Source organism: Sipha flava, unplaced genomic scaffold, assembly GCF_003268045.1.
Source record: "Sipha flava isolate LNK unplaced genomic scaffold, YSA_version1 101_pilon_pilon, whole genome shotgun sequence".
Taxonomy (NCBI): Eukaryota; Metazoa; Arthropoda; class Insecta; order Hemiptera; family Aphididae; genus Sipha; species Sipha flava.
Genome location: NW_020271715.1, coordinates 1,112,088 through 1,125,977, shown reverse-complemented (window position 1 = coordinate 1,125,977; position 13,890 = coordinate 1,112,088). Strand labels below are relative to the sequence as shown.

Sequence of the window (13,890 nt, the reverse complement as noted above, 5' to 3'; positions counted from 1 at the left end):
GCTATTTACTTTGCTATGATGAGACGATTTATCTCGTGATTTTAATTTGCCAGTATAAATTGTAACTTTATGAATAAATACAATTAAAATGTGCACAAAAATTAATAATACTACAAAATTAATAATCGTCAGTGTTTATGATTAAATAATCATTTAAAAAATTTAATTTTTCTGTACTTTTAATTAAAGGCATTTCATATTATGATAATTGTGTTTATAATTTATATTTAAAATTGTTATAATTGTTTCAATTATATACTTTGTGTTATAGTAAATAAAATTTTTTTTTAACCATATAAAACTATGCTATTCTATTGGATGATTAATTATTAATTACGTATCATTAAACAAAAAAAAAAAAATTCAAATAATACATTTTTTGAACGGTAAAGGTGTGATTTTGTACATTATCTTCTAGCAATGAAGACAATTTTAAGATTTTTACCGACGTATACGATAGTTTTTTAATAAACAAACAACAGTATAAGTTATGTTTAAAAGTTAGAATAATGGCGATAACAATACATATTTTATCATATAAGTATATATATTATAAACAAAAAATAAATTTCAAGAAAGTCATAATCTATTTAAAGAATGGCATTACAATATAATACGGTATTTCACCATAGCTCTATTATAATAAAAAATATAATTTTTGTTCAATACTTTCTCTGTAGATGGTAAATTATACTCTTATTGCACGTTATTGTGTTATTGTACATTTAAACATGATTTAATTTCGAATTTTAATTATACTGGTACATAGACCAAATTATTCTTAGGATTATCATACATTTTTTTCAAAGGTTTTGCCAATTAGATGACTGTAAATGTGAAGGGCAATGTATTATAAATAATTTATAATAATTTAAAATGGATATGAGTTGGTTACATCGGGATAATAGATACATATGTCATGATTTCGATACTTGATTTTCAGAAAAGATTTCAACATTTTAAATTTGATAACTACATGAAACATATAACAACATATGATTAAATTATTCTTCGTTAAGTGTTAAGTGTGCATGAACTCGTATGTAACATTATCTATTACGACCATGATATTTAGATGTTAGATGGTTTTAAAATTAAGTCCCGCATGATGATGGCATGCATAATAACAATAATAATAATAATAATATGGTTTTGTTGTTAGTGAAAGTGTGGGTGAGCCCAAAACACAATACCCATAATAACTTGTGTTTATAAATTCGTGCTACGTATCGCTCGTAAAAATCTGATAATAAAATCAATGTAATCGTTCACATAATATTAGTTTAGTTTTTCTAGTAGCCAAGAGGATCTATTAAAATGATTACCAATCATTTTCAAGTTAAAAAAAATGCCAAACTGTGTATTGGACGTCTGTGTGAAAAAAATGAATAAACTGTAAATCATATTTTGTTCATACTGAACTTTAGAGGAATACAGATATAAGTATGCTGACACATGCATTATTTAAAACTCTATGGTTCATTGACAAATGTTTATACTTAATGAAATATTCTATAGGTTAATGAACTTCAATTATGTATTTTAATGAAATACATTAAATGACGAAGAAGATATTATCTGATTTTAAGTATTAAAAACACAAAAATTAAACAGTTTTATATCAATAGCTTAAAAATTATAACTGATGTTGAATATTTTAAAGAAAATCAATGATTTAACTATAGAATTTTTTTTTGTGAGAAAAATTTATAGTAGGTTATTTTTAATTTAGTTTTTTATTGATTATCGCTTAATTTTTGAGACCAGTTTTTAATCAGTGAAAGACATAAGCGCCAAAATGAGATAAGAAAAAAAATTCGTATCGTACGAAAACACCAAAATAATTTTTGTGGTTTAGCTTTTCTTCTGAGCACCGAAGAATCTGATGCATATTTTATTATTATTATTTTACAGATTTAATGTCTAATACACTTGAAAATTAAACAACTTACAAACTTACTGATTACATTTTAGAAACATAACTTAATTCTAGAATCTTTTTTTTTTTAAATATTGGCTGAAATTCCGTATAATGAGATTATACGGACTACAAATGCAGTTAAATCATAAATCGATATTAATAGACCAATTTTATGTGGTTCATCGTTCCATTCATATAGTAATTGATGTATTATTAAAATTACAAAGCACATATTTATTTATGAACTATCCTCCATAAAAAAATTAAGGATATCTCACGAAGATATAATTTTATTACGGAAGAAAATATGTCACAAATTATGTCATTTTTGCATCTTTAGTGCTTAGGTCATATAACTGTTTTTAATTATTGTATGGGGATTACTGAATTGCGTTAATGTAATATAAGAAGGGCGTATTTATGGGGGGGGGGGCTGAGGAGGCTTGTTTAAGGGAATTGTTGTCAAAGGAATTGTTTATTAAGGGTGGGTTGCATAAACGTTCGTTAGCGACTTGCATACAGTTTACAGACTGATAACGCACTAATGGTTCGGTAATTAAAATTGGGTGTTTTATAAACGCCAAATAGTGTTAACGGTTCTATATGTTACTGATTGTTGGTCCTGTATACTACAGATCCGATTTTGGTTCGGTAACTTATAGATATATTAATGATAACCGATATTATCAATTACAAATTTTATCCACAATATTTATATAATTAATTTTGTTTCTTTTTAAACTATAATAATACTATAATAATTTTAAACATTAATAATGGAATATTCTACATCATCTTTGTCCAGCGATGAAGATGATTTTGTTATAAAAATCGTTCAATTTTTACCTAGAACGCGAGTTTTTCGCGTTATAACAAATCCCCTATTTGTTCACGGTTCATCATAGGATTATGTATTATAATTATGTTTATTATAGTATTATAATTTTAAATTTGTAGAATACATTTATTTGGTATCAATAAGTTAATATTATTTTCGTTATCACTATTTATCAAATATATTATTTTACGGTTTAATTTACTTGGTAACCACAGCTATCAATAAAATTAAATTTTCTTTATGAAACACCTCAATAATATTATCGATCAGTAAAACTTAACAGAATGAATAAGTGACAAGGCCAGTAACAAGTTCACTGACTGATCTTTATGCAACCCGGTCTGAGTCTGCTTATTATGTCCTATCAGATGTAAATCGTAAAAGATCAATATAATTTTACAAAGAATTATTAGTTACAACGAACAAGTTATTCATGTAGTGTTTGGCGATTTTGATCGTGACGATTATACCATTGAGTTTAGTACATGTGCTTAATTTTGACGTACCGTACTGCTGCATTATCGTAATTTCGATTTCTTTTATCTAGAATTAATTTACTGATATACACACGTTGTCGCGTCTCAATCATCGTACAATATTTATACGAGCCCGTATGAACAAAAATATTTCCGAAAAGTGACGGCGACGACCGATAACACTATCACGATGATCGGTTTTCGTCGTATAGTTGTTACTTGTTTTCGCTATTATAGGTAAATGTTGTATACTAATTTTCCAAATTTTCTTTTTAATAGGCCGAATTAGGGAATTCCAGTTGGAGAAAATACCACAGCTCCCCCCCCCCCTCAAAAAAAAAAATATCCAAATACGCCCCTGTAATATATCATAGTTAGTTAATCATGATTTAGCTAAAATGAGTTAACAAATGAGTAACATAGCAATGATATCATTAATAGATATAGACTAGCATCATTTTATAAAATATATTTCATTCAAACAATAATAAGTTATAACATTTATTTCAAAACTATTAAATTTGTAGATTTAACAGTCTTCAGCTGAGTTCGTGATTCTCATCACAATTTGTTAGAATACTTTCTCTTATAGTATGAAATCTATGAATAGGATACAAACGTGAGCAACAAAAATATTGAAAGTGCAGTTTGCAAGCTAATATAAATCATATTAAATTGAATTGACATAGGTAATTTTTTAAATTTTTTTGGTTATACTTACCAATTAAAAAATAATAATAATAATAAAAATTTAATCAACTGTTAATATAAAACAAAATTTGTTAGTGAATTAATTTTACCTGATTATTGCATTTAAGCCCATCTGAAATATAAAAAAAAAAATGTAATATGAATTAAAGTGTTACATATATACAAGGGTGGAACTAAGAGGAGTAAAACGAGGATTCAATATACCATTTATCTCACGAAACATACATAATAATATTTTTTTTAAGATAAATAAATCGAATTTTTTTTTCGCAATTAATTTATTAAAACATACATACAAATTGTATTTTGAATTCTTAATATTTCAGAACTTGACGTTATACTCCGAACATAATTTCACAGCAACTGACGTTTTACTCATATAGGTAACGATTACGATAAATGATCGTGAGATAAATGGTAGTAATAAATAATTACATATCATCTTTGTACGGGTTTTACATCATAAAATTAGCACCATAAGTAATTTTATATCTTACATTTAATTCCGTCGAAAATAAAATTATATAAGACCAGGTTTTGTACATTTTTTCTACCCAGTTACTTCATCCATCAATCAATGGTTAATATACGAAATTATGATTCTAAATGTTAAGCGTTAATTTTATCCAGATACTATGGATTGTGTGCACATTATCCGGATAGTGTTTAGCCGTGTTTCGGAATTTAGCCGTAACATATATATATATATATAACATACATATACATATATATATATTAGAGCTCTGCACGTTCTGGTCTAGACCGGACCGGGCTAAGGTCCGATAATTTTCGGTCTTCGTGTTTTTCAATTTAACGTGGTCCAGTCCGGTCCGGTTCCCTTGTTTACAAAAAAAATCAGTTTAGTCCGGTTCGTCCGCATTCAGTTTAATAAGATCAATAAGATAATAATGGTCTTTACTTGAACAACAATTTAATATAATTTTACTTCAACACATAACATAGTAAAATAATAATGTTTCAGTCCAGTCTGGTCTTGGTCTTAGTTAAAATGTATCAGTCCGGTCCGGTCCGTAAAGAAACGAGTTTTAATATATATATTTAGATAATTTTGATACATTTATTTGGTGGTAGCCCATTCAGCTCCCGTATTACAAAAAGGTTAATTTCCAAACGGCTCCGGTTTTTTACAACATAAATTCCTTTCCACTTTATACAGACTTAGGTCTGTCTCAAAAGAGATATGGTTAAATTGTTCCTGGTGTACACTAAGTAAATTATTAAAATAATATAAAAATAATTTTTAGTATAATATTAAATTTTAAATTTTTAATGTTGAAAAATATAAAAAAATGTAAAATATGTTTGTATAAATAAAAATATAAAAAAAAATCATAAATCGGGTAAATTGTTTCGGCACAATTATATATATTTTCGGTTTTTCGTTTTATAAATTTTAAATTTATTAAATTAGTTAGTTTATGAAGTAACTAGATAATTTATAAAATAACTAAAACGTGTAGGTAATGTATATAATTTATACTTTAACGAGTTATTTAATACATTCCCTGGTTAGTAAATGTGTCAAATTGATATATTTATACATGTACAATATTGTTATTTTACTACCCATCATAGCAATAAATTAGATAAAACTGCCGTTTTTGTTATTGGTGACTGCAATGTTCATGTAAGTTTAACTTGTAGACAAAATTATTGTTGTATATATATTATTATTAAGATTATCAATAATATTAGTAAGGTTTAAAGTTTACTAAAAGTCTTACAGTCATACGCATTCAGTGTTGGTTCGTATGCCTCTACAATAGCCTTGTATGTACAAATAAATAATTAAATTTAAAATAAATAGAATATTATAATATATTTTAAATTTTAATGTATTTTATACTTTAACATATATCAAACTAAAATTGTATAGAATAACTAGATATTCTATGAAATAACTAGTTAAAGTATAATTTTCATGTATGATATCATACTTTAACTAACATTCATTGGTAATTCTTGAACTACCTAGTTTTTTCATAAAATAACGAAATTAAATGCTTTAACTCTAACATATATATATAACAATAGCATTACGAAGAGCGTAATAATATCTTGCAGTTATTTTGTAGGCTGTTTTGGTAGACAGGCGTGCATATGTCCAATAATTATTGTTAAGTTTATAACTATACAATTATATCTGTTTGTACATTTTTTTTCGACGGGAGCCGTTTGGCAATTTACCTGTTCGTAAATGTAAAATTTTTTTTGACGGGAGTTGCTTGAAAATAAGCAAACTAGATAGATGGGAGCCATTTGAGATTCGACGATTTGTATTTATTTCAAGTCTAGAATCATTGCTAGTAAATATTAGATACATTTTATCTCATAACGATCAGAAGGTAATATTTTTTTAAATTATATTAATATTTTTATATGTGTAATTTGTTGCAGAGTATTTATAATTGTCAGTTCGGTACTGGCAATATGTACTTTAACATCAACCCAATATATAGATGCCGAATGTGCACTTCATATCACTGGTGCAGGAAGGACTAGTTTTTTTGACTTTAATTCTAATACATTGAAAGGAGGTCCAAAGTATGTATATATGTATATTTTAAACGAATGTATATTGTATATAATGTATATAATGTATATTTTATAATGAATTACTAACCACGATATACATTTCAACAAGAAATTTTCTTTGTATTTTAAATTGAAAAATTCAAAATAACTCCATTTAATATATTTTTAAATAAGTATCTTTAAATTTAAATAAAATGTCTTCAAATAAGAAGAATAGTTGAGTTGTGAAAACCAATTAATAGATAAAAGTGTAGAAACATAAATCTGAAAACGATGTTTTAAATTAATATCGATTCATTTTAATTTATTTTTAAGTTTCTTTATGCCCACTGTAAAAATAATAATAATAAAATAATGAATATGAAATAATATTTATTTAATTGATTGTATTTTAAATTTGAGGGAAAGGATATTGAACAACGTGGTGGGTTTATTTTCCAAAAAAATAATGTTCGGTACTTTATTAGTTGGTTCAAAATGTAACATATAGTATATGGCAGTGTTTTCCAAACTTTTTCGACTCACGGTGCCCTTTTTGATCTAAAGTTTTTCAGGGCGCCCTTCCCCAAGTCATCGCATGTCTAATCATAAGGAAAATTTTAGACCAGATAATATTTCATGACGTCACGGCGCCTCTGTATAGACATCGCGGCGCACTTTTTGGGAACCTCTGGTATATGGTATACAGTTATTTCTTGAATATTAGGAGTTATCTTTTACTCAATATTAAATACTGACCAAAAAAATAACCTTTTTTTTATACAAATAGATTTTAATTGTAACTAAATTTTTTTGTAGTTTTATAATTTTAAGATGGCAATACATAACCCTTTTTGATTTATGAACTTAAAATAATTTATTTTGATGTAAAATCGAGTTCCCCCTTCCTACTAACATTATATAAGTGTATTATATATAGAATAATTTAATTCATATGTATTAATTCGTTAATTGTTGGTAATTTTGATATTTCTTTAATTTTATTGATCGAAAACAAAATAAAATGAATACAAAATTAGTGTTTTATAAAATAATATACATATGTAATATCAAACTTTTTCATTTGGTGTTAAATTATTGTTGGCGATCCCCTAATAAAATTTGGTAACCCCTAGGTTGCGCATACTGATCTAAGACATGGCATACTTTAAACAAATTTTGATACATGGATTTAACAAAAATAATACATTTTATTATTCAAATAATAATTATTTTCAAACTCAACCAAAATATAAATTAAATAATTTAAAATTCGTCAAAAAAAATCCATACATTTTCAATTGCTGTAGGTACATGTATTATTGGAAATTAAATGTGTTTAAATAAAAAATAAACAAAGTTCATCAATAAAAATGTAATTATAATTTATAATACACTACATCTGATGATATTACACGATTTCTTAATATATGATTAATACAAGAATCTTTAATAAAATTACTATATTGTAATCTAATTATTTGTTTGTTTTTTGAATTATTAAGTGGATTGGGTTTATCAGGTCAATGTATTACGTATGAAGCAATCAACCAAGCATACATAGATGCAAGAAAAAGAATCAGTAAGTATACACGGTAAAAAAAAATTTTAATTAAGTTCATAAGAATATCATAAATTAGTTACATAAAATACATTTATAGTTATTTATTAGATTATTATCTAGGAGTTTATAAAAAATTATATAACTAAATTTTGTATTTAACTGATGAATCACGATGCATTTAAGTTTTATTTTTATTTAATTCCAAATTTAAATAAAAAATATTTAACAGTATAATATTCAAATATATATATATATATAAATACAATTTTCTAAAGAAATTAATGATAACTTGCAGTGACAGCATAAAAAATTCATAATACTTATTTGCATAACCGGTTTTTTGAATAGTTGTTGGGGAATTATTTTTATTGTAACTGTTATAGTATTGCAAAATCCAATTGCCTATATAATGTGATAAAATTAAAGATACATCAGACTCACATAATGTGACCTGTATAACATATAGTAGAAAAATCATTCGAAAAATTAATATTACAATAACTAGAAATTATAAGCACAAATATTTAAATTTTTAGATGTGGCACAAACAAATAAAGATAAGTGGACAGCTCAAGAATTGGCATCTGTTGGAGAACTCTTGTTGGATATATCTATACAGTTGACGAAAAAGTAAAATGGAATAACGTACTAGTACACATACTGAGTGTGCATTGTTAACTAATGTAGGGTTACGTTTAAATACATAGTTATGGGCTTTCATACGAAGAAGTAGAACAAGGATTACCTAAGATAGACACGTCAAGAACCTTAATCAGAGAAGTGTGTCCAGCGTTCTTATCTAATGTCGAATGCAGACCGGGTAAATACAGAAGGTATGATGGTCTTTGTAACAACGTCAGACACCCTACGTGGGGAGCGTCAAATACGCCGTTTTCGAGGCTAGTGGGACCACTATTTTCCGATGGTATGAGTGCTCCGAAAGTCTCCAGCCTCAATAACAGAGAGCTACCAATAGCTAGAGTGGTTTCCAGAACAATGCACCCGGACGAGGGATACCATGAACATGCAGCTACTTTGATGCTAGTTGCTTTTGGTCAGTTTATGGATCACGATTTTACACTCATGGGCACGCCAGCTGGTAATTTTTAAAGTTCATAGCTTTTTTCCATACAATTAAATCCCACGCTAAATAAAACTAAAATGGTGCGACTAGTTTTTTATTTAAAGTATTATTACATTCAAAATATAGAATAGATATTTTTATTATACAATATATTGGGATAATTAATTTAAAAAATCTTTTTTGTTTTAGATCCCATCACTAAGAATGAACCAGAAGAATGTTGTAATAGACCTCCGAGTTTAAAAAATCCTTATTGTAACGAAATTCCCGTTCCTGGCGATGATTACTTTTACAGTAAATTTAATGTCAAGTGTATCGATTTCGTAAGGTCTTTTCCTTCAGTTAGACCCGGATGTCGCTTAGGTAAGGAATTTTCTATAAAAAATTTCAATAGCAAAGCTCAATTATCTAAGTCTATATTATAAAAAATATTTGTATGTAAAATATTTTGAAATAATTTACGTGGTTTGTAAAATATTATTTTAGGTTCAAGAATAGGATTCAATACCTTGACTGGTGTAATTGACGCGAATACAGTTTATAGTGTAACTGAAGAATATGCTAGGTATTAACATTTAAATACAAATTTCTTTACATACAATATTAAGTGTTAAATTAAGTGCAATAAGATAAACATTTTTTTTTTTTTAAATTTGAAGTTAAAATTAATATTTGTATGTAAAATATATTTATTTTTTTTTATCAACACTATATTTTAGTATTATTTTCCTATTATAATTATGATATTATAGTATTTATAATTAATAATTTCTTATGAATTAACGTTTAATTAAGTATATTACATATATTATGTACATCAAATCATGTAGGCATCTGAAAGTGATACACTTATAAGCGGTTTTTCTTAAAATTAAATTCTTTCTTATACTATGCTTAAAACATTAAATTTTAAGATATTGGTTTATATGATAAGTAGATAGGATGAATTTATTATTGATTATGAAACTTGTACTTTGTATCAGACATTTGAGAACTGGTTATGGAGGCTTACTTCGCATGAACCCGGCATTTAAAAATCACGGACTAAAAGATTTATTGCCATTGAGACTTAAAGATCCTGATGAAGGATGTACGAGATTAAATCGTTCACAATATTGTTTTGATGCAGGTAAATCAAGTAATTGCAGTCTTTTGAAATGCATTCATAGTTAGTTTATAGCTTCTTATTATTTTTAATAACCAATTTGCATTTAAAATATTAATGTGAGAGTGATTTTATTTATTTATTTATTATTATATTATTATTTTTAGGAGAAGTAAGAGTAAATGAACAACTCATTTTGGCTACTATGCACACAATATGGGCTAGAGAACATAATAGAATAGCACACGAATTCAGTAAAATTAATCCTCATTGGGATGATGAAACTATTTTCCAAGAAGCTAGAAGGATCGTGATTGCGGAAATTCAACATATAACATATAATGAGTTTTTACCTACATTGCTTGGAAAAGGAGTGATGGAAAAATTTGGACTATTATTACAAAAAGAAGTAATTATTATAGTTGATAATTAAAGGGAAACATTTTTTTTAAACCTTCTATAATGATTACGCACTCCTAATAGGTTTGTTTATATTTTTTTAATTTTATAACAAATGATAAAATTAAATTTCAAATAACGATTATAAACAAATTTAATATAATCAATAACAATATAAAACAGTATAATAAACATTAATTTTATCATAAAAATAATAATTCTTCTTATGAAATTATATGAAAAAAAATTAATAAATGTTTTTTTAAGCCTATTTTTTACAGATTTTAAATTCTTAATCTTATTGCTTACTTTCAAGATTGCATCTATGCATTATATTTATTAATAAAAATGTCATATATAACATGTAAATTATGTTTGATATCAATTATGCAAACGTCTTAAATGTGTAGTTAGATTGTTATTGCATTAATTGGTTTTAATTTTTAATATTATTCTCAATAGATATACGTATTTTTCATTAGATGTTATTAATTTTTAAAATTTATTTAAAATTATAAGACGTGATTTGTGTTTAGGGTTATTGGAATGGTTATGATCCGAATGTAAATCCTAATATTCTCGCTGAATTTTCAGCAGCCGCATTTAGAATTGGTCATACATTTTTGCCTACAACGGTAGAGAGATGGAGCAAGGCACACAAATTTATTGGTAAATAATAACTCATTTATATTCATGTATACGTGGCATAAATAAAATACAAGTAATAATATTCGATTATTTTGAATCTATGACCATAGCCTCTAAAAAATTGTCCGATCTCATCCGCCGTCCATATGATTTATACAGAGCTGGAGTTTTTGACGAATATATAATGGGGTTGACAAATCAAGTTGCGCAAGCAATGGACGACTCAGTCACACAAGAGGTAACGAATACGTTGTTTAAGAAACCGGGCCAAAGATTTGGAGTTGATTTAGTGGCATTCAATATTCAACGAGGCAGAGAATTTGGATTGCCTGGATTTATGGAATACAGGTAAGTGAAACGAGATTATGTATAGGCGCTGCTATAATTATAAGTTATACTATAGTAATATTAGTACATACGTACTATGTACTATTTTGGTTTATAAATAAACTGAAAATTGATTAAATTGATATACATATATGTGTATATAATAATGATAAATATTTTTTTATTATAGAAAATTTTGTGGCCTTCCAGCATCTGATTCATTCCAGAGTTTATCCTTGGATATGCCTAACTCTACTGTATTCCGATATACGACAATATACGAGTGAATATAAATCCATATAAATTGTCAACGCTTACTTATTAAGTTTATACATTTATTTTATCTTTACAGTTCTCCAGATGACGTAGATTTATGGTCCGGAGGCGTGTCCGAAAAACCATTACCCGGTAGCATGGCTGGTCCAGTATTTTCGTGTATATTAGCTACTCAATTCAGTTATGCCAGAAGAGGTGATCGTTTTTGGTACGAACTGCCCAATCAACCATCTTCGTTTACTCCAGGTATTTTAGAAAAATATTCAATGTTGGATAGAAGAACAAATAAACAACCATAGATATCATGCTAATGAAATTAAATATTTTTATATTCAGAACAACTTAAAGAAATTCGAAAAGCTAGATTAGCTCGAGTGTTATGTGACAATACTGATTTGATGGACACCATTCAATTGTGGCCAATCGTTCTACCTGATCATGAAATGTAAGAAACACTCCTAAAGTTTTTATATTACATAATTACATTATTTGTCATAAGTACACAATTGGAGTATAATTTTTAGTTAATTTTTTAATTTTTCAGTAATAATTTTTTAAGTAAATGTATTAATAATGAAATACTAAAAACAATTTAAATTTGTTTCTTTTTATTTTACTATCTAGATCAGTGATTATCAAACTTTTTCAGACATGTGGTTTTTTTTTAAGCAATATTTCCTCGTGGGGCTCTAAGAAATATTTAAAATTAAGTATTATTTTCCTATGTTCTTACACATACCATGTATTTATATAAGAGGAAACTCAAAACAAAATAGTGTACATTTAATATTTTATTTATATGTAATATATCTGACTGGGAAACCCCTGGAATGGGAACGTATATTATTCAAAATTAAAAAAAATTTGTTTTCTTATCGGGATTGAAATATTATTTGGATACGTATTGGTGAATTATATTTGAGTTAATAGTTTTGAAAAATATTCACACTCCTTGTTTTAAATTACTATCAATAATTGTTACGTTATTTCATTTTTTATGGTAAAACGAACGGAGCCCTTGAGGAACAATTGCAGAGCCCTAAGGGTTCCGTGGAGCACAGTTTGGGAACCACTGATCTAAATGGATAGAATAAATTGAGCTTTTGGTATACTAAGTCATTTTAAATTAATTTAAATATGACTAAAAATGATAAGGTATAATCTTTATTATGAATAATTCTGGTATTGTTGGTTATCAGTATTCTATTAAATATTTCATTAAACGAGCATTTAGTATCATTCAACTTTTTGGTTTTTTGTTTTCATTTTTGAAATCAAATTAATTAAAACATGCATACTCATATAACAAAATAATAAATTACAGTATTTCATATATTGGTTTCTGGTTTCTAAAAGATTTTTAGTACATATAAGATGATTATCAGACTATAGATAAAACTACATTGACAGAAACTTTTAACATGACTTTTCTTATAATTGCATTCATATTGTCCTATTGTAATTTTTAGAAATAAATATATAAAAAATAGATTTTTTATATTTTTTGTATATGTATATAATATTAATTTTAATAACTAAGTAACATTGTTATAATTATTAATAAAAAAAATTAATTTTTGTGTGTTTATAGAAATCCTCGAGTACCATGCCGAAGCGGAATCATTCCATCGGTGAACTTGAATAAATGGGCTGATTTTCCAATATCATAAAAATATATGCATCCGTTATTTTTGATTAAATACTATTCGCAACAAATAGTAAAAACAAATAGTATTTTAATGAAAGATTTTTAAAATGAAGAGATATTATTGAAATCTATTAAATATATGTTTGGCTTATTTGATTAACATAAACCAAAACATATATCGGCCATTTTTGGAAATATTTATTATTATTATTATTGTTATTTTGTTTTTTATATACAAATCATACCCATAGTTAGTATTAAGATAATCATTTTTTCAACAATTTTATCCAAAAATTTAATTACAAAATTAAAGTTTGATAAAATGTCTAAAATTATAATGAATTGGTACATTATTTAT

General features: G+C 26.1%; 1 protein-coding gene across 1 annotated transcript in view; it reads left to right on the top strand.

Moving 5' to 3' along the window:
• LOC112680701 (chorion peroxidase-like) overlaps nucleotides 1-13,784 on the top strand; it is a 14,651-nt gene extending 867 nt beyond the window's left edge. The window contains exons 2-15 of the mRNA XM_025550884.1: nucleotides 6,365-6,511; nucleotides 7,987-8,063; nucleotides 8,582-8,675; nucleotides 8,753-9,144; nucleotides 9,319-9,492; nucleotides 9,616-9,694; nucleotides 10,113-10,258; nucleotides 10,402-10,643; nucleotides 11,170-11,302; nucleotides 11,392-11,629; nucleotides 11,799-11,891; nucleotides 11,961-12,130; nucleotides 12,221-12,329; nucleotides 13,476-13,784. Of these exons, the coding sequence (XP_025406669.1) occupies nucleotides 6,365-6,511; nucleotides 7,987-8,063; nucleotides 8,582-8,675; nucleotides 8,753-9,144; nucleotides 9,319-9,492; nucleotides 9,616-9,694; nucleotides 10,113-10,258; nucleotides 10,402-10,643; nucleotides 11,170-11,302; nucleotides 11,392-11,629; nucleotides 11,799-11,891; nucleotides 11,961-12,130; nucleotides 12,221-12,329; nucleotides 13,476-13,554 (2,173 nt within the window). The 3' untranslated portion in view covers nucleotides 13,555-13,784. The remainder of the gene's footprint in view (nucleotides 1-6,364; nucleotides 6,512-7,986; nucleotides 8,064-8,581; nucleotides 8,676-8,752; nucleotides 9,145-9,318; nucleotides 9,493-9,615; nucleotides 9,695-10,112; nucleotides 10,259-10,401; nucleotides 10,644-11,169; nucleotides 11,303-11,391; nucleotides 11,630-11,798; nucleotides 11,892-11,960; nucleotides 12,131-12,220; nucleotides 12,330-13,475) is intronic.
• The last annotated feature ends 106 nt before the right edge of the window (nucleotides 13,785-13,890 follow it).